Raw genomic sequence first — 27,687 nt, forward strand, 5'->3', positions numbered from 1 at the left:
AGGATTTAGTCATTTCACATACAGCAAAGCTTGAAGAGTACAGACCTCTATATTATTCCTGTAGCCTAGTATGGCAGTTGACTTGGATTAGAAGTGGAAGAAAGCTTACTTGCTTGCTCTCTTCTTTATTTCTGTTGTTTCCTTTGCCTTAGACAGTCATTACCTGCCATATTGTAGCAGAATTAGTAGTAAAAGCCCATATAGGAACGAGTCGGCACATTTCCTGGGTCCTGCCATGGTGAAATGGCAGAAGAAAGAAGCACAGCTGAGCAGATGCTGTTGGGGACTTACCCCTCTGCCATATCTCAGTTCCGATCCTCTGGCTGCTACTAAATTACAGTCATAAGATAAGATAGGATAATGGAGATAATGTGACACCTTGAGTTCTATTTTTTCCTAATCTTTTCTTTTCTTGGGTTTTTAGGCGACACCTGAGCGTCTCATCATGCATTTGATAGAAGAGCATTCTATTGTGGACCCAACTTATATAGAAGATTTCCTATTAACTTACAGAACATTTCTTGAAACTCCTTTGGATGTTGGGATCAAGCTTTTGGAATGGTTTAAGATTGACAGCTTAAGGGATAAGGTGGGTTTATAAATAGAAAAGACAACTTTAACCTTTACATTTTATTAATAGACACTTTTGCACTTAATAGATATAGTGAGGGTTTTGTTGTTTTGTGGGAAAAAGTAAACTTACCTAATTAATGTAGTGAGTTAGTGTAGACATGTGTTTGCTCACTTTCCTAACATAATAGCCGTGAGAGAAGTGGGTACCAGCTACAGGATCAGAAACTGAGGTAAGACAGTGGCACAGCTAGTTGTAAACTCAGGGACCGTAGTAGTAGTTGTACAGATGGATAGAACATGAAGCTGGTTAGTGAGTTTTAAGTAATACTCCACTTCTTTTCAAGAAGATGGGCTATTTGTCTCAGGATAAGACGGTCCAAGCTTTTCTGAGTTAGAGACTCTAAAATCATCTGAAATTTTGTTAGCACTTAGTTGGTTTCCCATAATGTATAGGAAATGTGTCTTTGGGTTATTTTTTGCACTGCGCATTGTTTGCTATTTTTGATTGAAGATTTTAGTTTATTTTATAGGACATCTATATATTTTTAATGGAAAGACACCTCATCATATTAGTTGGGAATAAATTGTTTTCAGAAAGTAAAAGCGGGGTCATCATTTCCGGTGTGCTTTCCTGTCTTATATGTTAGAGATAATAAACCGTAGGTGAGGACACTGAATTCTGTTATTCAGGAGACTACAGCCTTTCCTTCCCCTCACTGCCACCCATGTTGTAGAATTAGATACAAGTACTTTAGCTCTAGAGAAAATAAAGGGATACTTAGGAAAAGAACCAAAACATTATTTAGAAATAGCTAGATATATTTATGTAAAAGCATAAATTGGACCCTTTCATACACCATATACAAAAATTTATTCAAAAGGGATCAATCAGAGACCTAAACATAGGAATCAACGTTAGTAGCTGTAGGAGGACCCAGGTGCCTACAGTTCACCCCCAGCTGATGCAGGAGCAGTGTTGCAGGTTTGAGGCCAGCAGTGTGAGTCTTGGGTAAAGACACCTGCTGCACAGTCCTGACAACGTGGAGGTCTGAGTTCAAACCCCAGGACACACATGCAGGTGAAAAGGGAGAACCAGTTCCACAAAGTTGTCCTCTGACCTTAATGCATATCATGGCACATGTACTCCACACAGATGATGAATATATACAGTAATAATAGTTGTAAACATTTTTAAGAGACAAAATACAGTGCCCTTAGACTATGACTTTAGTTCTAAAGATATAACACCCAAACACAAGCAAAAAAGAAAAAAAGACAGGTAAACAGAACTTCCAATACTAAAATCTTTTTTCTGTATCAAAGAGCTCTATCAAGAACTACAAGATAGGGAGACAGCTCAGTGATTAAAAACACTGCTGGGCAAGGATGAGAATGGGAGTCTGGATCCCCAGAACCCATGCAAATGCCAGGTAAGCACTGCAACCAATCTATGAAAGTGGAAAAGGCGAAAAGTTGTATAAACAACATAAAATTTACAAATCATAGGTGTGGTAAGGATCTTCTCACCAGAGTAAAAAACTCCTAAAACTTAAGGACAGAAAGACAAGCAACATGACTGAAAAATGAACAAATGACTGGAGTAAATACCTCTCTGAAGAAGATTCATAAATGGTCCACAAGCATATGAGGATGTTTACTCTCATTGCACATAGGAAAGTGCACTCAAAATCTAGTGACGTGTACCACCTCACCTACTAAGATGGCTTTTTTAATGGGAGAAAGGAGCACTCCTGGGGATATAAGGAATGGACACACACACAATATTGAAGATGGTACTATAAACTGTTGCGCTATGGAAAACAATTTAGCAGCTCTAAAAGGCTAAACACAGCAGACACATAACCCAAAAACTCTTCTGCTAGGTATGTACCCAAAGAAAGAAAACAGCTTTGCAAGCATAAACCTTAACACAGATATTTATAGCACTATTGATAATAGTTAGAAGGTGGGAACAAACCAAAATCATCAGAGATAAATGAATCATGTGTGGCAGTAAAATAAATATGCATGAAATTGAAGTGCTAAGTGAAAACGTCATAAATGGATACTTATTGCATGAGTCTGTATATGAAATATTTGAAGTAGGAAAAATCCAGAGACAGAAAAGCAGATGAACAGTAACTTTCAGGGGCAAAGGGGTACAGAATAATGAAAACACACTAATGAATGAATATGGATTCTTCTTTTGAAGTAATAAAGCAGTGGTTCTCAACCATCCTAATAGCTGTGGTAACCTTTAATACAGTTCGTCATGTTGTGGTGACCCCAACCATAAAATTATTTATGTTGCTATCTGTAACTGTAGGTTTGCTATACTTATGAATCATAATGTAAATGATTTTGGAGATAGAGAATTGCCAAAGAGGCCATGACCCACAGGTTGAGAACAGCTGTGATAAAGAATGTTCTAGAATTTCATATAATGAGTATGTGCTTTAGACTGCTTAAAATGGTGACATGGATATTCTATCACAAATTTTGGAGTGTGAATCAATTACTGACTTTATTAGGCACAGTATTCAAATCCACTTACATTTGTTAGTTTTATGTTAGGAGAGGGTCACCTGTGTGTATGCAGGTCCATTGTAGCACATGAGAACCCCCTGCTCCCTGCAATATTTTTTGAGACAAGGTATCAAGCTGGACTAGGAGCCACCAGTTGGGAGCTCCCTGGATTATCCTGTTTCCGTCTCCCAGCACTGGGCTTAGAGGTGTGTGCCAGCGCACCCTGGGTTGTACATAGGTGCCAAGATCTGAATTTAGATCCTTGTGCTTGCACAGCAAGCACTTTACACACTGAGCCCTCTCTTCTAGCCCCACGTTCCTTGATTTTTTTTTACTTAACTATGCAACAAAATAATAACTCAAGGCTTTGAAAATTTGACAGTATTTAGTGACATTTTTTAGATATGTTTTTCTTCACAATTTTGGTCAAGTACATTTTTAACACCTTTAATGTTTGAAATTATTGCCTGCACTTACAAGATACAAAGGCTTGTGTTTAAGACGCTTATGTGAAATACACATCTTCGTTTGTGTCTTCTTGCTGAACCAAAGGAAACATATGCTGAGATTAAACTGCCTAGAACAAAGGACGCTCAAGAGGAGCCAGAAGATAGAAGAGTACCGCATAACCACATGCTTTCTCCTGTTTCCACAGGTGACCCGGATTGTACTCTTATGGGTAAATAATCATTTTAATGATTTTGAAGGTGATCCTGCTATGACTCGATTTCTAGAAGAATTTGAAAAAAATTTGGAAGATACAGTAAGGCTCAAAAGAATTTATTACTTTTATAATTCATAGTTCTCTGTACTCCCTCAGTAAAAAACAGCAACTCAGAACAAGTTCTACTCCTATATCTGTTGTAGGATGAGAATTCCTCACCAAAATAAAACATGTTCATTTTGTTTTGGACCTAGCCTCTTGTTAGAATGTGCACATGGACAGGTTTCCTAAGCTTATGCCTCAGATCTCAGTAGAAAATGGTAATCTCCAATTTGGGCAGATTGTGAAAACTATAGTGAGGTAAACCTGAAAACAGAGAAAATACTCAGGAGTGTAGTTCCCAGAGCAAGTGGGTTGAATTGAGCACAGAAGGAACAAAGTGGCAACCCTGGTCCCTTTTTACCCTCAGTTCCTGTAGACTTGGTTGTAGCATATCTGCTCTGTACAGAATGAGGAAGCATAAACAGAGATTGGGGAACTTGACTCATCCAGGCACACTACCATCGTTTAGCTCTCACAGTGTCAATGAGTAGCTATTTAAACAAAGCGAGGTTGAGTCCTGGATTGCCCCCAATCCCATTCACTGAAATCTCCCACTCTAAGGTACTATGTACAAGTATAGAATTTGATTGCTGGCCTGGAAGAAAAAATATCTATAGCTTTTTATTAGAGCCATATCATGTTCACAAACACATTACATTCCCTGTTTGAGAATTGTTGAATATTAAATTTGGGATAGAACTTCAAGTTAGAATGTTACTGAGTTTTAAAAAGTTAATTTTTGAAGACATGGAAACTTGGATGTGTCTGAATATTAGGCAATAGGAAGTTACTCTAGTTTTAAAATAGAATTTTAGAAAATCCTGTTTTGTATAACAGCCAGGAGGTATACAAGAATAATACATTAAATTCAGCAGATTCGGGATAACCTTTCATTAACAAAAAGTCTTTTAAAACACTTGAGAAATTGTACTGAGTGCTCTAGGGTGGAAGTACCCTCTCCTGTCTTGTTTACCTTGTCACAAGTTCTACAGTTTGTGGTTTTTTGGTTCTAATCCTAACCATTGTAGGATATTTTAAAGCCTGTAAAAATAGATACATACATGTACACCTCAGTCTTCTGCTTCACAGAAAATGAACGGTCACCTCAGATTACTGAACATCGCCTGTGCTGCAAAGGCTAAGTGGAGGCAGGTTGTACTGCAGAAGGCGTCCCGTGAGTCCCCGCTGCACTTCAGCCTCACGGGAGGCAGCGAGAAGGGGTTTGGTGTCTTTGTTGAAGTAGTGGAGCCTGGTAGCAAGGCTGCTGATGCAGGACTGAAACGGGGTGACCAGGTGAGTGAGTAACCCACACTTAAGTACGAACTTTGATAGACAATGTATCTGTTACTTCTGTCTCTTTTTGGGGAGGGCAGTTTTGAGAGTGAAGAGCGTGCGTGTCCACAGCAGAGACAACTTTGAGTGTTTTCCTTAGGGGCTGCCTGCCTTTTTTTCCTCCTTGCCAGCTTCAGTGGCCTGGAACTTGCCAAATTGGCTAGGGCATCTGCTCAGCAGGCGCCAGGGATCCCCATCTCTACCTTCCCAGCACCAGGCAGTCAGGTCCTCACTTTCCCAGCCAAGCTATCTCCTCAGCCCGAGCGCTAATATTGAAATAGGATTTGTCTTCAAAATATTTATCATATATTCGTTACTTTTGATGGGAAATTTTATAATGTTGAAACCATGTGTTCTACAGGACTCAGTCAGTTTTTTTGAATGGCCCTCCCTATTTCCCAAGGATTATGAAATTTATCCTTGGCAACTTCAAAATGTTCTAGAAATGTTCATGAATTAGCACCCTTACAAGTGTGATACAATAGAAGCTTCAAAATGCTTTTAATATAAGTGGCTGAAGATTCGGTGATAGCATCAGATTAATGTCCATGTAGTGCCACAGCTGCAGTTATAAGCAGAGTGAACCAGATGAAAAACCAGGAAAAGCCGAGATGTGGGAGGAATTGGTTGTAGCTTACTGGTTTGTTTGTTTGTTTGTTTGTTTGTTTGTTTTTTACTTGGTTTGTTGTTGTTATTCTTTCTGGGTTTTGGTTTCTAGGCTGGGTCTCACTGTGTCCTTAAAGTCATTATATAGTAGACTAGGCTGCCCTTGAACGCACAGAGCTCTGCCTCCTGAGTGCTGGGCGTGTGCCAGTGTCATGTGCCATTATACCTGGTTGGCTTATTCCTTTTAGGAATTAAGTAGCTATTGTACAACCTAATTAAAAATGTAATATACTGCACCTTACATATTAAATGTAATTCCCAAGCTCCCTCAGTCATTTTATTAATTTTATTGATAAGTAATTTTATTGGTAAGTAATTTTATTAATATCAACAGAAAAGCCTGGGAACCTGTTGTGATTTTTTTTTTTTTTTTAATTTTGGTTGTTTTATTTTCAAGCACTGGAAATCAGACCACAGCTTTCTAATGTGAGACAAGCACTTTAACACCAACTTACATGCTTGCCCCAGGAATCTGTATTTTTAAAAAGCTCTATAGATGATTTTCATGTACATCAGTGTTGTTTTCTTGCTAATCTTCAGTTCACACACAAAATGGCCATCATTTGGCAATGTCTAAAATAGACATGTACACTCTTTCATTTTGTTTTTGTTAGGAGTTTGTTGTTGTTTGGTTTGTTGATCGTATACACAGGGATAAAACCCAGGGCTCCACACATGCTGGGTGAGCACTGTGTTCTACTACGCTCTATCTCTAGCCCCTAGGGTATCAAACCTAGAGATTATTGCTGGTGCACAGTGAGTAGAGGCCACTGAATGGCCTACAATACCCTGAATGTCAGAAGCTGGTGGGTAGGGTATGGGGAAACCGTAGTAAGTCAGGCTTGGTGATGCACACCTTTAATCCCATGACTTGGATGCAAAAGCAGATAGATCTCTGAGTTCAGGCCAGCCAGGGCTAGCCATGCAGTGAGACACTGTGGGGAGTGAGCACGGGGGTGGGGGTTGGGGGTGGTAGCAATCCTTTGATTTCTTGAAGAAAGTTTTTTAATCTGGCCCTTTCCTCAGTCTACTCATTAAAAATATCTAACAGTCAGTATTTTAGAATTAGTTTATTATGATTTTTAAAGAATTTTATAAAACATTTAAAAGCATCATTTCTCATAGTAGGTAAGAGGACAGTGAGATCTAAAAGTTATATTCCAGATGTGAAATCTGTCTGGTTTTGCTTCTTCCATCCTTTCTCCCACAGTCACCTCTAATGTGTTAGATCATGCATCTCTGTGATTTCTCACTCTACAGACATCTGTATATACTTGAAGATGTTTAGTGTATTATACAGTTCTATGGTAACTGGTTTTACTCTTAAGAATATTGAAGTTGCAGAAAAATATCCCCTTATCATATCGTTGCCCAATGGAAGCCAGAAGCCTGCCCTTTTTTCATACTATTGATCCCTACACAGACATATCTTTATTCTTCGTCCTTGAGATTCAGAGTTGTTGGGAACTGTGAACTGACTGGAGCCGTCTTCAGTGCCAGGGCACTTTGGTGTATAGATATGAGTTATTTGGTATTGTTTGCCTTGTTTGAGACAGAGTCTCACAATGTAACCCTGGCTGACCCGGAACTCACTTTGTAGACCAGGCTGGCCTCAAACTCAGAGTCCACGGGAGTTAAAGGTGTGCCACCACAATGGGCCTGACCTGTCTTTGTGGAATTCTGAGTTTCGCTTCTATTGACCTTTCTTTTCCTAATATATGTTTTGTATTCTCTTCTCCTTTGGGAATTTCTGTGTCACTTCTGAAGTCTGTTCTCTTTGCTTTTTGTTTGCTGAAGAATTTTGCTCATTATTTTCTTTGCCCTTAGGATTTGCTTCCTCCCACCCTCACCCCCAGTCTACTAAACATTTTGTGTGGTGAGGGGGTATAACCAAATTAAGGAGTCCCTTCTGCGAAGAAGCAGTTTCTCACCTGCAGAAAAAAACATCACGGTAGTGCTGCTTTTGGCTGCCTGCCTGGTTCTTTTATTAATTAAAAAAAGGAAAGAAAAATATAGGAAATATTTAGAATCCTGATTTGGTTTTCCCCTAAGACAAAGCCTGACTGTGTAGCTCTGTACTTTGAGTCCTCTTGCCTTAGTATGGGATTATAGGCATGCACTGTTGCATTCAGTATTAGCATGCTGCTATTAAATTAAGTTAATACCTTGGAATGCACTAAATTTCCCTTTAGACTATTTGACTAAAATCTGCATGAATATACATAAGTAGTGTTTTCATCTTGTGAGCTAAACATGATTAAAATTTTTCTTCACTTACAAATTATCATATATTTTATTATGTTTAGTGTATGTATATGTTCTTATTCACACACACGAGTCATGATGTATGTGTGGATGTCTGAGAAGTAAGTTCTCTCTTTTCACCATGTGGGTTCTGGGGATCAAGCACCTTTACCCACTCAGCCATCTCTCCGGTCCCTGTTTTACTTTTCCCCCTCCCCCTCTTCTTTTTTAGGTTTATTTATTTTAGGTGTATGTGTGTTTTGCCTAAATGTCTGTGCATCATATGCTTGCCTGGAGCCTACAGAGGTCAGGACAAAGTATTAGATCACCTAGAATTGGAGTTGTGGGTGATTGTGAGGTACCATGCGTGTACAGACTGAACTGCATTCTCTGTGAGAGCAGTTCTTGCTCTTGACTACTGGGCCATATCCTTTGGGATCCCAAAGAAAATAAACTTTTAAAATACATGGAATGCAAGATTTGGAAATTAAGCCATACAGGGAAAAAAATGATAGCCCAGCTTCTCATCATTGTTTATATATGGTGTGATTTATTCAAGTTCTATTTAGTTTTTCTACTCTTAAGCTTTTAAGATTATAAATGTGACTACTATTATCTTTGTCTTAATTTGTATTTTTAAAATATTTTCAAGATAATGGAAGTCAATGGGCAAAACTTTGAGAATATTACATTTGCTAAAGCCCTTGAAATTTTGAGGAATAATACTCATCTTGCACTTACTGTGAAGACCAACATTTTTGGTAAGTTTTGTTGTAAAGCTATTGAGATAAGGTTTTGTTTTATTTTGAGTAATAGAAAAGCTAAAAGTCATTTCAGTGAGGTAGATGATAGTAAAATAGAAACTTTATTGTGAAGCTGCTAAGGTTATTAGGATTTTATAATCGATAATTTTTATATAATCTAAATTTCATGGAAATAGAAGTACTCCTAAACCTAAGGAAATAGTGATACAGCTTCGGTCCTATGTAAAGTATCTCTCGAGTTCCTGTTGTGTACTGTGCAGTACAGAGTACAGCAATAAAACCTAGATGACCTAAATAAAGCTTAGAACTCATAAGCAGGCTTTTTTCTACTCCCGACCTTCAAACCGAGCTTTCCACAGTGAATCAAACGCCAGATTAGTTGTTTCATCAAGTAAACTGAATGAAGCATTGAAATATATGAGTGAGATTTCTAAACAGCATGTCCTTTGGTTCTGTGTAGAAACATTTATCGTAGCTACACTGTGTTCTTCAGTTCTGTAGTATAAGGACGGGGCTAGGCCTGAGTGTAAGCTGAGTATAGCTGAATGCTGTAGCTGACCTATATCTGTACCGCACGTCGTTTGTGTTTCATATTCATAGCAGAATAAAAGAGGTATTAAGCTTGTGCTTGTCACCAAACGTACCATTCATTTGTTCTTGTAATTGTTAAGATTTGTTGTCATTTGCTTTAGACATTTTTATGATTTATTAACACTTGCTTTAGACTGTATTGAATTTTGGTTAAAATCATGAGAATGATAGCCATAAATCCAGAATAGCAACTAAAAACCAAAGGCCACTTGGGAGTTTTTACAAGACAGGGGAAGAAAATCCCTTTAGGCTGATTAGATTGCCTTTCAGAAGGAAATGGAGCGCTTGGGGTCTTAGGGCAAACTGAAATGTCTCTCTTGGTGCTGAAGAGATGGCTCAGTGGTTAAAAGCACTTGCTATCCTTCCAGAGGACCTCAGTTCTTTTTCCAGCACCTACATCAGGCAAAATCCATCTGCATTTGCAGGTTCAAAGAATCTGATGCCCTCTTCTGAACTCAGCAGGCACATGCACACATGCCAGACACTCATATGTGCACATAAGTATAAAAAAAATAAGTCTCATTTTTCAAATGCTTTCATCATGGCAGTATAGTCTTGTCTTGCTGAAAACCCTACAAGATGGGGAAAAAATATTTGTCAGTTCTTCTAGCAAAACCTTAATATGCAGATTATGTAAAGATCTCAAAAAGCTGGTATGGTGGAGGCAGGAGAATTAGGATTCCAAAGCTGGCCTGAACTACCTAAGACATTATCTCCAAAATATAAGACAAGAAAGGAGGAAAGGAAAGCACTTAGAAGCTGAAGCAGGATTGAAAGTTTAAGTGTAGCTGAGATATATAATGAAATGCTATCTTTAAAGAAAATGAAAAAAGCAATCTTATGGTTTTTAATGAGCAAATTATCTAAACAGACACTTCTTAAAAGAAGAAACAGACATAGTCAACAAATATTTGAGAAAGTACTCAATATTATTAACCATCAGAAAACTACAAATCTAGGCCATAGTCATCTTCTGTCTTAAGTAACTTTAAACAAAGAAGAAAACATATAGCAGATGTTGATGATAAGGATGTGTGCGAAAGGCATTCTTCACACTCTGGGTGTCAGTGTAACTCAGCATAACTGCTATGGAGAAGACAAGCTCTTCATACGGCTAAACAGAACCTGTGCATGAGGGTGCTGTCTCCCTCCTTAGTGGATAACCACAAGAAACGACATCATACACCTAAGAAATACCTGTATGTTACTTATTGCTGCTCTCACAAATCACTAAGATTAAGAATCAGCCTGAGGCTCATTAGTAGGTAAAAGGACGGTACATGATATTTAGGAGTATTAAGCCACAGCCCAGGTCAAATCCTGACACTTGGCTAAAGTGGATAGTATCGGAAGACATTACGCTAAGATCGTCCAGTCTGGCACAGAGACCAGTTCGGCATGGTCTCTCTTCTGTGGCAGCAAAAGCAGTGTTGGCCTGAAATCAGGCTTAGACTGAGAAAGGCTTGAGGGACAGTGCAAACATGGACATAACAGTGGTTGGGGATATGAGTGCATAACATCCTGATCTCCGTAAGTATGTACAGGTCATTGTTTTTAACAAGCCCAGTGGAGTGGCACACACATGTAATCCCAGCACTTGGGAGGCTGGAGCAGGAAGATACTGAGAGTTCAAGCCAGGCTGTGAAGCAAAATCCTGTGTCAGAACCGCAAAAGGGAAGTAAGAGAGGAAAGAAATGACAGAAGAAGCAGCACAGAGAAAAGCAAGCCCTGGACTAGGCTGCTACTGGCTCACACGGTAGAGCCGTATGAGAGCAGTCTCACTGTGTAGTACCCATCTTTCACACTGCTGGCAGCCTACCTGTTTCCTCTCAGTTTTTCCCAGTGACTTCATCTTACCACTTTGGGAATCTAGCAGCTGATGTTAAAATGAGTATTAGACTGAGAAAGCGATGATGTTTTTCCTTAAAATGTGTTGGTATAAAACTTTTTAACAAAGAAAAGGAAAATGATGTTTGTTTATTTCCACAGTGTTCAAAGAATTGCTCAGTAGGACTGAACAAGAGAAATCTGGTGTCCCTCATATTCCCAAAATTGCTGAAAAAAAAAGTAATCGTCATTCAATTCAAGATGTCCCAGGGGATATTGAGCAGGCGCCACAGGAGAAAGGAAACAAGAAAATTAAAGCAAATACCGTTTCAGGTGGAAGAAATAAAATCAGGAAAATTTTGGATAAAACACGATTTAGTATCTTGCCTCCAAAACTATTTAGGTGGGTAATACCAATGTATCGTGTGGGGCTGTAATGCTGACTGGTTTTTATGGTAGGGAAGCAAACTCTGACTCGTGTTTGTTTTTATTCATCATAAAATCTTCAAATAGTGCATGAGTGAAATCAGAATTCTCCACATTATCTGTAGAATTTATCACTGGTAGCTTTTAGTATTGTGAATTCTAGAGAAGATTGTTTCATATGGTATATTTTTCTATATAGGGTCCAGTTTCAATTCACGGGATCTGTAAATTTGCATATCTTAAGTCTTGGGACATGTTCATCGCTAGTAATTTTTTTTTTTTGTTTTTAAATGTCATTTTTTATTGCTAGTATTACTTTCTCCTGAATTCTAATGGTGAAGTTTTTGATATTTGGTCTTTTTGAGATCGTCTTTCTATAAATATACCACATATTGGCAGGAGCTCAAAAGCTTCTACCATAGCCTTCAGATTTCTGGGCATACATTCACCATTCCCAGTTTAAATCTATTTTTTGTTTCAAACATGAGATATCTCCAAAATTAAATAAAATCTAAGAATTTTGTATGCAAATTGAGGTTTGTAAAATGATCATTGAATCACTCCACTGAAGTGTCATGGTTAAGAATAACTCCAGGATATGTATTACCAATTTTACAAAGTACTAAGCAAGTACAGTACGTAAAACAAAGGGTGTATCCAGTACTTGGTGAATCAGTTAAGATAGTGAACTGTCACTGACAAAAAGGTGCATCCAAGAAAAACACATGTGCAGTCTTCTGTCTTCATTAGCATTGAAGACTCTCATGCTAGGAAAGTGGCTCAGTAGATGGAGCCCTGGCCACTCAGGTATGATGACCCCACACCCACATTGTAATAAGCTAGGTACACTAGCTAATACCTGTAACTTCAGCTGTCGGGGGCGGGGATGGGAGGATCCCTGAGGCTTCATAGCCATCCAGTCTTGTAGCATTGGTAGGCTCTGATTCCAGAGATTTTTTGTCAACTTTCTGAGAAAAATAAAATATAGACATTAAGGAAGATAGCTGATGTCAGCCTCCTGGCCCCCTACACACATAGACACACACAAGCATATGTATGTCCCCATCTCTCTCACACACACACACACACACACACACACACACACACACACACACACACACACTTCTGAAAGATAAAGAAATATTCTTCACAAGTTCTTACTTCTAGCCAGGGAGACAAATTTTCTCTTCAATTAATTAGTCGCTCATTTGAGACGTAATTGTAATGGCTTTGTTCTAATTCCACTCTAGAGCTCATTGCTCATTCATTTCCTGCTTTCACTGAGGTGACTAGGTTATAAAAACCACAACTTTAAAACAGCCAAAATATTTATTTATTATTGTACATATCAGCAAACACTGACACCAGAGGAAGTTGGGTGAAGAGACCTTAGAAGGATAGCCTACACTAACAAGCTTGGGACGTGTTTGAAGTCACGGTGGAAAGGAGAAAAACCTAGGGCCCAGAAAGCAGGAAATAGTTCACACAGAGAGTGCCTTTCTTGCGATCTACCTCCAGAAGCCCTGATGGCTTGGTCTAGAGTATGTACATCATTGCAACTGGTAGTATGGTTATGTCAGGTAGGATCTACAACTAGAGAATGTTGTGACTGTGGCTCATTAGAGACCCTTCCTGGGCAACTAAGCCAGTGGCATTATGCATATTCTTTGGAGAGTGGAAGTAGGATACTAGGCATGGACACCAGGTTCATAGCAGGAAACACAGAAGTTGCTGTCACCAGGAGTATTTCCCACATGATAACTTTTAATTGGTACCAAGGAAGAAAGATCTACTAAAAGTGGGTTTCTTTAAATTCAGGATATATTTTTATTTAATTTTTCATTTGCTGAGCTTTTTGCTTTGTGTTACACCTCTCTTGGATGCAGTATGATATATAATGTCAGTCATTTCAGTCACTAAAAGATAAGAGTTCTACAGATTTCTGAGACCAGTTTGTGAGAATTCGGTTTTCATTTTTATGTTAGACTAGTTACTCTGTATTTTTGAGAACATGTATTATTATTTTTGATACTATTAATCATTTAAAATGAATTTGGGTAATTTTTCTTGCAGTTTTTGGAAGGCCTTCCCCATGTAAGGCAAGTATTATACCATTGAACCAGATCACTAGTTCTTGGCTTTTTTTTTTTTTTTTTTTTTTTTGAAAAAGGGTCTCCCCAAGTAGTTCCAGCTGGCATTGAATTCACTGTATAGCCATAGCTGGTCTCAAACTCTTTAAAGGGCTGAACTCTTTCTTCTTCCCAAGTGCTAGAAGTGCAGGTATGCGTCACCCACATCCAGTAAATAAGTTCATTTCTGTTTGTTTGGTTTTTTTTTTTTTTTTCATTTTGCAAAGACAGCAAACAGGAAATGGAATGAGACTCTAAACACCCAAAGTCGTCTTCAGTGATGTACTTCCTCTAGCAAGGCTGCACTATCTAAGCTTCCCTAGACAGCACCACCAACTGGGAAACAAGTGTTCAAATATTTGAGTTGATAGGAAACATACTCATTCAACCCACTACAGAGATTCACCCTCTCTGACAAACTCCTGGAAATCATTTCAAGGGAAAAACAAGACTGTGATATCAGTAGATAATAGGCAGAAAACATGAGTTCAAATGATCCATACAGATGCTTATCCAAGGATACAACACCCTTTCAATAGATCTCATGATGATTATGTCCTGCCATGTTGCCAGTGCTGCCCTCAAGCTCCTGTGGTCAAGTGATCTTCCTGCTTCAGCCTCACAAGAGCTACAAATACACCACAAGCCCTAGTATAAGAGATTGGTATGTTAGACATGAAAAGTAGCAAGAAGGACAGATGTTTTTGTTTGTTTTATAAAGCACAAATAAGTTTTCCCTTTTTTCCCCTTGTCTTTCATCTTTCCTACTATAAAATATTTCAGTTCTTTTAATTGAGATTAAAAATCAAGTAGTTTTGCCAGGTGGTAGTGGTACACACACACACACCACACCACACACACACACACACACACACACACACACACACACACACACACACCTACCTTTAATCCCAGCACTCAGGAGGCAGAGGCAGGCAGATCTCTTGAGTTTGAGGCCAGCCTGGTCTACAGAGTGGCATCCAGGCCAGCCAGGGCTACACAGATAAACCCAGTCTCAAAAACCAAGATGAAATATTAATTAATTTTAATTCTGTAGTTTCTGAATCCCTATGTGCTAAAGCTCCTTAGCTGAAGCATTTCAAATTCTATTTCTCCCACATATCCTCTTAAGAACAGGGCAGCTATTACAGTATTTGTGGGAGCAGGAAGAAAAGAATTTTTCTTTAAAAAAAGAAGTATGGGCTGGAGAGATGGCTCAGAGGTTAAGAGCACTGACTGCTCTTCCAGAGGTCCTGAGTTCAATTCCTAGCAACCACATGGTGGCTCATAACCATCTGTAATGGGATCTGATGCCCTCTTCTGGTGTATAGGTGTACATGCAGAGAGGGCATGTACATAAAATAAATAAATCTTTAAAAAATAAAAAAGTTAAAATGAAAATAAGTTTTTGACAAGTTGTTGATGTGGGTCCATCCATAAATTATGAGATAAAGCATGGTTTTCATTAGCCAAGGCTAATTCCACTCAGGGAATCAATTTCCCTTTTTAAAATGGCTCAGCTTTACTCTCTCTACTCATGGTTGCCCAAGCGACATCACTGTACCTTAGAGATATGCTGTTTCGTTCTCTGCATCAAGAACTGTTTTCCTCTCCAAATACCAGTATATTTTTTTTTTGTTTGCTTGTAATGTTGGAGTTATTTTGTGGCCTCTTTGGTTTCATAAGAAAACTAATTATTTTTATTTCAAACATTTTAAATGTTAGGGAACTAATTATTGAGGAATTTTTCAAAAATATTTTGTTTCTGTTACTGCATCACTTCTCAGGAGACTGTTTTGGTAAGAAATGACATGATTATTTTCAAATAGGCTTTATCAGTTCAACTTTAAGCATGGATTTTTTTTTTTTTTTTTTTTTTTTTGCAAATTAACTACTTCATTTCTGTCATAGCTTGAATTGCGCAGGACAGAGTTTTCATGTCTACATGCTCACACCCTAATTACTATGAATTTATAATCTACTTGCTATGAGTGTAGCTAGATAGTCTTGTGGTATTAATTATTAAAAAGCAGAATCAATGTTAAGTGATAGTAAATATTAAGAACTTTTCATATTTTGTGAGCTTTGCCTCTGTGGTAAATTGCCTGTAATGTAAAACTCTGACCCAGGGCTGGGGACCTGACTTCATAGGCAGAGTGCTTGCTTCCCTTCTGAAAGTCTCTGTCTTTGACCACAGGCCCCATAGAAAACCAACACTTTGGAGGTGGAGGTAGGATGATTGGGCGTTCAAGGTCATTCTCACCAGATAGAATGTTGAAGAACAGTCAAGGCTATATGAGACCCTGTATCAAAAAACAATTCTAATCTTAGTTTAGTGTTGTTAGTTAAGAATAGATCATGTCTTTAAAGGTTTGTTTCCTTGGATTTGCTTACCTGACCTTATGAATCAAAACACTGGTGTGTTTGTTTTCAGACATCAACTAGAGAAAGACTTACTGTTCAAAAATAGATCTTTACACATTTTTTATTGACAGTTATGGCTTTAATTATGGATTCTAACACACTAAATATATCAGAACATTTGAAATTATTAACATTTTCTGTGTTTATTTTTCCTCCCCAATAGCATTACAGAATTCTTTTTTTTTTTTTAATTTTTACACTCCAGATTTTATTCCCCTCCCTGTTCATCCCCCGACTGTTCCACATCACATCCCATACTCTCCCCCCACCCCCAGTCTCCACAAGGATGTCCCCACCCCACCCACCACACCAGTCCTCTAAACTTCCTAGGGCCTCCAGTCCCTTGAGGGTTAGGTGCTTCTTTGACTGATCCCAGACCCAAGAGTCCTCTGTGATCTTTACACTTTTTATGATTTAAATACTCAGTAGCATTTCTTTTTTCCTCCTAGCTAATCCTAAAATGTTTAATTGTGACAGCAGCAACCAACTTTGTAGAGAGCTAGCTTAGGGTAAGCATGAATTACTCACCAAATACAGTATTTCTTTTCATAAGAGTAGGTTGATGTTTCTCCTTGAAGATAAATGCTATTTGTATCAGTTGTATTGTTATCCCACTACTTCTCAGTGACAAGTTAAAGTAAACGATCCTCTCCTGTAGGTTTGGATTATTCATTTGGGTACAGTACTTGGCTCTCTTCATAAAGACAAATACTGTTCTTCATCTAGTTGGGCTCACTCAGTCTTTGTAGTAGTCCTTCAGCCAGTGGCCAGCTAGAGAAGGAATTCACTCAAGGCAACCTTATAGTAGTCTGTCTACCATCACAGTGACTTCCTTCCATGCCATACCTTCATGCCTTCCTGACTATATTCTCTTGTCCTGGCTATCTTTCTGGTCTTGCTATTAACAGTCCATTACTCTCCATCTTGCTTCCTTTCATAGTCTGCCTGTATCCCATATTTGGCTTTAACATATTCTAAATATATTCTATATCACTCATCTTTTAGATTGTAGTTTAATCTTTTCCATGATGATTGGTAAGTGTTCTGTGATACCTCTGTGGAACACAAACAAAACAGAAGGCTGTGCTGAGTAAAATGGAGATGGAAATAGATACTAAAGAAAGCATTTCAATGCTAGTCAGTTTAGGGAATAACTCTTACTTTGGTCATTGCTGATGATGGAAATCTTTTTCACTGTGATCTTAAATTCTATACAACAGTTTTACTTTATAATTAAAGTAATATTTGGAAAATACACAAAGTTTAACTGTCTATATTTTTCCTTACAGTGGCTTTAGAGTAACCTGTGTAATATTCTAAATGTTTTAAAAGAAGAATATTTTGTTGTCCTAGATAATGGCATTTTAGTTAATATGCAGTTTTGAAACCTTAAAAGAGAGCTGTTACTGACTTAAACTGTCTTGCGATTATCATGTGATTGGAGGGGACACTTCCTGTGCTGTAGTCATATATAGCTCAGTAAATCAGTCCCTAAACTGTTGTTCTGTACCAAAACCAGAGGAAACAAACTCATTATTTGTGATTAGTAGAATTACTTCTGTTTTCTACTTCATTTTAATGTAACTATCAAAAACATTTCATTGCTGTATCTTCATTCCTTTTTGTTCGCTGAGATGTTTTAATCTAACTGGTTGAATCATGACACTGAGTTGATTTTGTTCTTGTTACACCTTTGTACTTAGGAAGTCAAATTGTTTGCTGTGTAAGTACCTTCTAATACTTGAAAGTAATACATGTTTTTCTTTTAAAGTGACGGAGGCCTGAGTCAATCACAAGATGACAGCATTGTGGGAACCAGGCACTGTAGGCACAGCCTGGCTATCATGCCAATTCCTGGAACACTCTCGTCCAGCAGCCCAGATCTCTTACAGCCTACCACTAGCATGTTGGACTTTTCCAATCCTTCAGGTAACATTTCCATGTAACTTCCTATGGCTCCATCACTTGAGCTTTGTGCAGCAGATACTGGGTTAGCCTGCGGTTTTCACTTCTGACTCTGGCTTTTTACTTCATGAAAAAAGCTAGTGGGGAAAATTGTCGTCGTCGTCTTCTTTTTTTTTTTAAACCTAAGCACAAGGTTACTTCCCTGAAAATTGAAACTTGATAATAAAACAATCTCAGTGGTATTTTTCAGAAATTGCTGAGTGATGGAATGAAAACAGACTGTGAAAAAGAATTAAGGCAGGTTGTCTTCATATCTCTAAATATTAAAGCATCTTAGTAATTTTCTTAGAAGCACTGATTTTTTACCCTCAGCATGTGACACTAAAGTTGTTTCTGGTTTGTTTGTTTTGTTGGTTTGGGGGTTGGTCAAGAATTGTTACCAGAGTGTAGCATTGTTTACATTGCTAATGATTTTCAGGATGGAACATCAAGCTGCTTTCTACATGTATTGGTGCCCGGAGGCATAAAATGTCACATAACTATATGATCTAAAATTTCATTATAAAGAACTGATTATATACCCATCACTTGAAAAGATGTGAAATGTTTTTCAAGAAAAGACAAAAGGTAGAGATGGGGAAAGTGGTCCCTCCACGTGTTTCTGATTGAACTTACGTTTTCAGTTCTAGTGCACAGAGGAAGGGAGTTTGTTCACGTACATTTCAGTGCCAGAAAGAAAATGTAGGTGTATTAGTAAAGTTTCTCTTTTCTTACAGCAACTTAAATAAAAAAACCTTAGCACAACAGAAAGCATTTGCTGAAGGTTGTATTGTACATTATTTCTTGGGATTTTTTTTTTTTTATAACAACCTACAAACTCCAAGCTTTAACGAAAACACAGACCAGTGAAAGTAGTTGTGTACACTGTTCTCTCCCATTCCCAACTGAGGCTAGAGCCATGATGCTCAGCAGGCCGATGCTGTGCATCGCACCTTCCGTAGGGCTGCCAACTGTAGAACAAATATTTCAGGGAGTCATAACTCCACTTAACTTCTAGCTCTTGCCGTATTAGTGAAGTCTCGTCATCAGACAAAAATCATAAATAAATGCAAAACTACTTATGAGTACATAAAATGAATTATTTGCTTCAGAAAGAGTGAGCACTAAGGTGTCCCAGATGCAGAGGCTGGGTTCCTCTCTGTGACGTGGAAGAAATGTCTGTACAGGGTTGAGGTGTTTCGGGGATGAATTTCTCTCTCGCTGCCTGTTCTGACCACCTGTTGCTTCACTGCTTCTTGAAAGCGGCCTGTGCTTTGGCACCTGTAGATTCTCCCCTTGTAACCAGTGAGCGGTCTCTTACCCTTAGTGCTACTCTCCAGTGCTCCAGCCCATTCCTCTGCTGAAAGCAGCATGTTTTCATGTCTTCACGTGTCCATCATGTTGTGCAATCAAAATCTGTTTCTCTTTGTCTGTATGTGGTGTACAGTGGTATATTTCTTACATTCCATAGAAGATTCACAATCTTAAATATGCATGTTTTTATTAAAGCAATTATTAGAAAAGGCATATGGTTTTATGGGTGTTGTTGTTGCTGTTGTTGTTGTTGTTGTTGTTGTTGTTGTTGTTTTGGGTTTTTTGGCTGTATTGACGTCCTAAGCATTTATATTTATGCTGGTGGTGAAGACCCAAGTTAAAGAAAGCACTTGCCACCAAGTCTGACAATCTGAGTGTGCTCTTTGGACCCCATTGGTAGGAGCGAGCTGATTCCCAATTGCCATCTTCTGACCTTTCCCATGCATGCACACAGACAAAAGTAAATGAGTAAATAATTAGAAAGTGGTGCCGAAGGAATAAAAAAGGACTTAAATGAAAGAAGAGAAAGAAGTGGTAAAAGGAAGATAAAGGGTAACAAAAAAAGGGGGATGGGAGGTGAAATGGTTAAAATTTAGACAGTTGTACTGTGGAACTGAGTCAGCCCTGAGGAACAGTTACTTCTCAAATTGCTCTCAGATTGGCTTCACAGTTCTGTCCTTGAGAATATCTCAAGACGACCCGGAGATGCATTGTCAATCTACCTGGAGACAGTCCCATGAGGCTGAGACTGCAGCATGTGCACATCCTAGTGATAAAGCTGGACACCCCATCAGAGACCTCCACATGTACGGGAAAGATGCACGAATGTTATCAGGCTTTTTTGGGGAAAGTTATTACCAGTTCCAAATTCAGCTTCTTAACATTGAACAGTAGTACTAGAATTTGCTTTGTGCATAAGCCCTTGCAGTGACCTTCTGTCATTAGCCAGCATGACTGGTATTTGTCAGTCAAGTTCAGCTGTGTTGAGTCTGCATGTAAAGTTCTTACCAGATCAAAGTTTCAATGCAGGCAGAGCTGTAGAATTATTGAATACTTTGATTTGATTGCTGACTTTTTATAATTTTGCTTTATTTTTGCTGCCTACAGCTGTTGGTTTTTACTGTAAGTATCTTGGTATCATTTTGTCTTTTGTGTGTAGTTTGTTATTTTCAAAAAGAATATAATATGATAGAGAACTCAATAAAATAGGGAGCAGAATTCCACTCGTGAGGTAGTGCTCACTGGTGCGAGCCTTTTAGTTGTGTTTCTTGACTACATATGTTTTTGTTTTCATACAGAGTCAGAATATACATGCCACTTTACAACTTGTGAAAAGTTTTTTGAAATTTTACTTTTGTTATATTGTAGAGTGTGTGTGTGTGTGTGTGTGTGTGTGTGAACATGTGTCATGGAATGCTTCTGGAAGTATTTTTTTATAGTCTAGCATAACTTGAAGCTTAAAGAATTCAGAGTATGAAACTAGGAATGTAGCTGGATTGTTAGAGTGCTTGCTTAGCATATAAAAGACCTGAAGCTTTCATAGCTCTCATGGTGGCACAGGCTTGTAATGCCAGCAGTTCTTGGTGGATCTGAAGTTCAAGATCATCCTTGACTACATGGCATGTTTGAGGCCACCCTGGGCTACATGAAACCCATCCCAGAAAAAGAAAGAAAGAAGAAAGAAAAAATTCAGTGTGGCTAAACGAAATTGGATTCTGACTCCACACACCCCACCGAGTTTACATACAGAGCTCTTTGCTTGCTTTTTCATTTTGTAGCAGAAACCCTGTCTTAATTTATTTGATACAGCAGACTTAATTCTGTCTGCATTCCAAGTCTTTAGTGATATTTTAGTTATAGATAACCATACTTTTTTTAAAGTAAAACTTTATAGACAATGGTTAATACAAATGTCTCTATCCCTCAGGTTTTGCAATGAATAATTTATTTAGATCTTCTCACAGATTTCATTGATGTAAAATGTGTGTTCCAATCCCATTGATTCAAATGAGGTGTTACACTTCCCTCACCATTTTATTTAACAAAGTACTTTAGATATTTATGTATCTGGATGTGATGTTCTGCCAACATTGTTTAAAGATATGGTAAAATTCTTTAGTCCCCAATCGTGGAAATTTGTGTTTTGCTAAATCTTTGTCTTCATAGATTCCCATGTTTTATATTTGTATGTTAACACATTTTGAACTTAGTCAACACTGTCTAATGCCTAAAAAATGAGTTAGATACTCGCTTGACATAAATAGGACACGTATGCCAATTCTTGATCTTTTCTAGTCCCCTGTCCCCTTGGAGGCATGTATGTATATGTGCACACACCCTGATCACTTCATTGGTGGTTCTACTCTTCCGTTACTGTCTTTCCTGGAACCACTTCCCATTCTCTGGAATTAGTTAATGCCTCAGGTCAAGCCTGTCCTTCCTAATGTGTTTTCATCAGCTGGAACACTGGGTACGCAAGTGCTTCATAAGTATCAGTTCAGCAGGGTTGGGGATTTAGCTCAGTGGTAGAGCGCTTGAGGCCCTGGGTTCGGTCCCCAGCTCCGAAAAAAAGAAAAAAGAAAAAAAAAAGTATCAGTTCAGCAAAGTAAAACTTGAGGCAAAAGACAAAGTAAACTTTATTTTCTTAAAAATCTTTCTAAAAACATGAAAAATTATCTTATTTTTAGTGGTGTGATCTCATGGTCAGTACATCTTTAAAGGTTTTGTTTTGATATAGGGTCTCTCTATATCCCAGGCTGTCCTGGAACTTGGTGTAGGCTAGGCTACCCTCAGTCAGAACTGCCTACCTCTGCCTTCCAAGCACTAGGATTAAAGGCATGCACCACCAGACCCAGCTCCTTTAAAGTTGTTTTGTTTTTGTTTTTTTGTTTTGTTGTTGTTGTTGTTGTTGTTGTTGTTCACATACTGAATCAAAGTTAGCACTCTAGGGGCTGGAGCAATGCTCAGCAGTTCCATGAGATCTATTCGCACTGCTCACATGTGGTGCTCATACATTCAGACAATCAAGCACACACACAAAGGAATAAATAAATAAATCTTTAAGAGTAAATTAAGGGCAGGTAGTGGTGACTTTAATCCTATCAGTTAGGAGGCAGGTGGATCTCTGTGAGTTTGAGGCCATCCTGGACGACAAAGTGAGTTCCACAACAGCCAGGTATATTGCATAGAAAAACCCTGCCTCAAAAAAACATAAGAGTATAGAAAAATAGTCAGGCATGGTGGCACAGGCCTTTAATCAGAGCACGTAGAAGGCAGAGGCAGGCAAATCTCTGTGAGCTTGAGGTTAGCCTGGTCTACAGACAGACAAGTCCTAGACAGAGTTCTAGAACAACCAAGGTTACACAAAGAGATCTTGTAAATAATAATAATAGTAATAATAATAATAATAATATACTCCAGAGATGTATTTCTAACTTAAAAGTCCAGATATTTGGAGTTTGTGGTTGCTTCATTTGTCTAATTTGATTTCTTAAAAATAAAATCTGGAGCCAGACATGATGATACAGGTTTTTAAGCCCAGTGCTTAAGAGACAGAAGCAGGTGGATCTCTGTGAGTTTGAGGACAGCCAGGGCTACACAGAAACCCTGCCTAGATAGATAGATAGACAGACAGACAGACAGACAGACAGACACACACACACCCTGCCCCCAGATGGATGGATGGATGGATGGATGGATGGATGGATGGATGGATGGATGGAATCTAAGGGCTGATGAAATAGCTCAGCAGGTAAGGACATACTTACTACTAAGACTTACTAAGCCTGCCCTCGTAAATTCTGTCCCTGGGATCCACATGATAGAAGACCAACTTCAACATTTTGTCCTCTGACTTCCACATAAGTACTGTGGCATGTGTATGATGTTCCACCCACATACCAGTCACACAAAATAAACAAACAAATGCAAATACACACACACACACACATCTCTGCACACGAATCTCTGGGCTAGTAAATACTATGCACTTCCAAGGTCTTTTAGAAGCATGTTTTTCTGGGACTACAGTGATAGCTTAGTGGCAGAACTCTTGCCCAGAACTCTCCATCCAAAAAACCAAAACTGCTTTTCTTTTAATGGAATTTTTTTGTGTTTGCAGTTTTGCTTCATGACTTAGAATTCAAGGTGATTATACACTTTTTTCCTTTTGATTCTTTTGACTCTGTCATGAGCCAAATACTTTGTGTATATTGATCTCCATCTGGCACTGTGTTTGTAAGTGATGTACATAGTGGCTCTAAAGTAGAGTCTGAAGTACTCTTGATGGCCAAAGAGAAGGAATTGTTTTCTTCCGATTTCACTGTTTTCCAGATCGGTTTTCATTGCATTGGCAGATTGATCAGGGTTTCTGTGGTGGTGCCTTTGGGTAATCCTATTTACAGATTTCTTCTAGAAACACCTTTAAAAAAAAAAAACCTTGACTTTGTGTTATGTGTCTGTGGAACAATTTGTCTTTTTTTTTTTTTTAATGCTTTTTTTTTAAAGATTTTATTTATTTACTTCATGTATGTGAGTACACGGTTGCTGTCTTCAGACACACCAGAAAATGGAATCGGATCCCCATTATATAGATGGTTGTGAGCCACCATGTGGTTGCTGGGAATTGAACTCAGAACCTCTGGAAGAGCAGTCAGTGCTCTTAACCACTGAGCCATCTCTCCAGTCCAACAATTTGTCTTTTATATGAGGAACAAATGGTTTTAGAACGTTCAGCTTTTTAGCCTGTTCAAGATACACAACTCTGTGTTTCTTCCCAGGTATTAGAAGAGCAGAGAAAGAGAGTGAAGTTGTGCACATCCCTACCCTGTCTGTGAATATATCCCCCTAAAGATGCTAATAAAGGCATAGATGTTTCGTCATATCCTCAGGGGCAGCCAGAACCACTTGCTGGGGCTTAGCCTCCAAAATTCTAACAGAGAAATCTACTTCTAGAGCCCAGTCCATGAAAAGTGCAGAGACAATACAAGAAACACAAGCACTGTTTGGTTCTTTTTTAAAGAGTAAAAGTGTGTGGTGAAACCCCTTCACTTACTTTTCTTCTCCTGACAACCAGACTTCTGCCTGCTTACAGTAATTTCTAGTCCTAGGCAGAGAAGCATGCCTGATTTTGGTGCATTGTAGAAGGATCTAACATTTTTAAGCTTAGGGAATAATGGTGCTGTTACCTGCAAGTTAGAAACTTCATTGGCAAGAAATAGGAGCAAGAAGAATTGCTGTCTCAGGTCTTTACATACATCAGAGAAAGACAGCGTAGTGTGTCTTTCTAGAACAGAGACTACTGAGCACGTGAACGTGACCCAGAGTGCCCAGTAGCTAGGGAGTAGACTTGCTTTCATGTAAATTCAGTTGGATCTTTTAGTCCTGGGAGCAGGTGTCTTTCTGTGTTCTCATTTTCAAGGTCTGAGAGCATGGGGGTTATTATTCTGTAGAACTGTTTGCTGTGGTGCCCATTCTTTATTCTCATCTTCCCCTTTTTTTCCTGTGTGTAGTGCTAAGAAAGACAGTACTGAGCAAACGTATACACTTATTTGCTGCCCTCATCACAAGTCAGCAATAAATATTCCTATTTGTAAATACAGCTTATTTTCTCGTGGAAACTTAGCATTTGTTTATGCTGTCGTGTCAGTGTTCATTTTTATCATCTTTTCCTGCTGTAAGAATTGTCCTGGAGGTGTGAACTCTTCTCTTAAGAAGGAAAATAAGACAGAAGGAGGAAATGTTTACATGTGCATATCATATGAACAGTATGAATTTATTTGCTACTAGCAAAATCACAGAACAAAGTTGTTTAATCATATGGACATTTAAACACTTTCCTCTTTAAAATACAGTTAATGTAAAACTGAGAAAATAGGCTGCAGAGAAGATGACTTAGTAGGTGAAGTATTTGTTACACAAGAGTTTAATATCTAGCATTCATATTTACAAAAAAAAAGGGGGGGTTGCTGCTACACTGAACAGCAATCACCATCTCAAGGCTGGAGACGTAGAGAGCAAGGGTTCTCACTGGCAACTCAATTGAGTGGAATCATGGGGCTCCAGGTTCAGAGAAAGACCATGTCTCAAAAGATAGGTGGAGAGCCATTGAAGATACCTCATGTTAAACCACTGGCCTCTACACATACACTTATACAAACTCACACAAACACAAATAATGCCTCCCCGTTAAAAAGAACAATAAAAGCTAGGAAAATGATTGCCACTTTAAAGTAGAATAATGTTGGTATCATTATGACTCACTAGGAGGAAACACAGGTAATGCCAAAAAAGTATTAGCACATGCCTTTAAATCTGACACTTAAGGACAGGCAAGAGGATCTTTGTGAGTCTAAGGCCATCCTGGTCTACTTTGTAAAATCTAGAACTACCAGTACTTCATAGAGAGAGACCCTGTCTCAAAAATCCAAGGTATCGAAGACAAGAAAAAGATCGCCTTTCAGAATAGGCAGCAAGACAATAATATGAAGTAATAAACAATTTTAATACAGACAGGATCAAACCTGCTCTCATCACATTCTAGGATCGTGAAACATATCTTCTAGAGAAATATTGGAAACTATTTTAAAGACCTGGAAAATACACTTACCTTTTCAAAGGCTTTTTAAGGGTTGTCAATGAAGAGCTTGAAAAAATAAAGTTTTATCTACTGTGGGGAGTTTGTATCATATTCTTTGTCATGATAGGAAATGGTAATCCCGTGTTGCTGGGCTCCAATAGCACCTGCACTTGTGTGCACATGCCCACTCTCAATACCTATGGACTACTATCCCTACATGTCCAAATTAAATAGCGTGAAGGCCCGAGAAATGGCTTAATGATTAGAAGCCCCCCGCTGTTCTTCCAGAGGGCCCAACTTCAATCCCAGATCCTACATGATAGCTCACAGTCATCACTAACTCTAGTCCCTGTGGGTCAGGTATCCTCTTCTGGCTTCTGCAGGCACCTAGCATTCATGTGAAACACAGCATACATGCAGGCAGAACACCCATACACATTTTTTGTTTTAAATGATATAAATAGCTTTATCGAGGAATAACAACATCAAAATGTTTATAATATGTTAAATGAATTGTCTTTAAATTGTATTATCACAATTTTTGTCTTTGTGAACTTCTACTATTAATATTTTTCATCTGAAGAAAATGGATACATTTCTTTCATATCCTGTGTGAAATAGAAATGTATATTTCAATGTGTAGAGGGATCCTTGTACTCCAACTTGCTTTTTGGGGTGTTTAAATGTTACTTTTTGAAATACTAAGGCTAAACTTTGTGTTTATATAGATATTCCTGATCAAGTTATAAGAGTTTTCAAAGCAGATCAACAAAGCTGCTACATTATCATCAGTAAAGATACCACAGCTAAAGAAGTGGTCTGCCAAGCTGTACAGGAATTTGGTTTGACTGGTGCATCTGACACATACTCTCTCTGTGAAGTTTCTGTTACTCCTGAGGGTGTTATAAAGCAGAGAAGACTTCCGGACCAGTTCTCCAAATTAGCTGATAGAATTCAACTCAATGGAAGGTGAATGAGCATATTCCTCATATGCAGAGTGCTATTTGTAGAGTCCCTGTTAAAGCAGGCGTTTTAGGAAGAAACATAATGCTTCTTTGCTATTTAGTTCAACGCATTAAAGTAGGATTTCTCTTCTCAAGTTTTTGTCTCTACAATTATGTAAATAGAAACTTGGAGAGATCCTTAAAGACTACTATAAAGAGGAGAAAGAAAGCAGTCCTGTATAATCAATGCCCAGCTGTAAATAGTCGAGGCCTGCCTCTCACCTAGGTATCACAGAGGTTCTGTTCTAGAGAGAGCAGGAAGTGGAGCTCTCTTGTACAAGGATTGATCCATACCACTTGCTAAGATGCAAAGTTTATTTAATGTAGGAGAAACCACTAAGGACAACTTCTGCCTGCAGGTCCACTTTTTCTTGCCTCACTTGAAAGTGTCAGACAGGAGGGAAGGGAAAGTGGGTCCAATAGCATCTACTGAATAGGGATGAAAACAAGTCTGGATGTATCCGCTTTTTCTTACCAGTCAGAAATTTTATTCCTCGTCAACTAATATTTATATAATAGAACCCATATGTCAAATACTGTACTAAGTTTTTATTGCTGTCACAAAACACCTGGTAGAAAC

At 38.4% G+C, this 27,687-nt stretch overlaps 1 protein-coding gene across 7 annotated transcripts in view; it reads left to right on the plus strand.

Moving 5' to 3' along the window:
• The window catches only part of Rapgef6 (Rap guanine nucleotide exchange factor 6), a 162,928-nt gene that overhangs the window by 95,198 nt on the left and 40,043 nt on the right, over nt 1-27,687 (plus strand). For 4 of the 7 annotated variants that reach the window (XM_032911940.1, XM_032911945.1, XM_032911943.1 and 1 more), the window contains exons 12-18: nt 425-589; nt 3,755-3,862; nt 4,955-5,158; nt 8,760-8,868; nt 11,452-11,692; nt 18,040-18,197; nt 26,832-27,072. In XM_032911940.1, the coding sequence (XP_032767831.1) occupies nt 425-589; nt 3,755-3,862; nt 4,955-5,158; nt 8,760-8,868; nt 11,452-11,692; nt 18,040-18,197; nt 26,832-27,072 (1,226 nt within the window). Of the gene's footprint in view, nt 1-424; nt 590-3,754; nt 3,863-4,954; nt 5,159-8,759; nt 8,869-11,451; nt 11,693-18,039; nt 18,230-20,633; nt 20,649-26,831; nt 27,073-27,687 lie in introns of those variants that run through there. The other 3 variants (XM_032911944.1, XM_032911941.1, XM_032911947.1) reach the window with 2 other exon arrangements.

Source organism: Rattus rattus, chromosome 9 (assembly GCF_011064425.1).
Source record: "Rattus rattus isolate New Zealand chromosome 9, Rrattus_CSIRO_v1, whole genome shotgun sequence".
Classification (NCBI taxonomy): domain Eukaryota; kingdom Metazoa; phylum Chordata; class Mammalia; order Rodentia; family Muridae; genus Rattus; species Rattus rattus.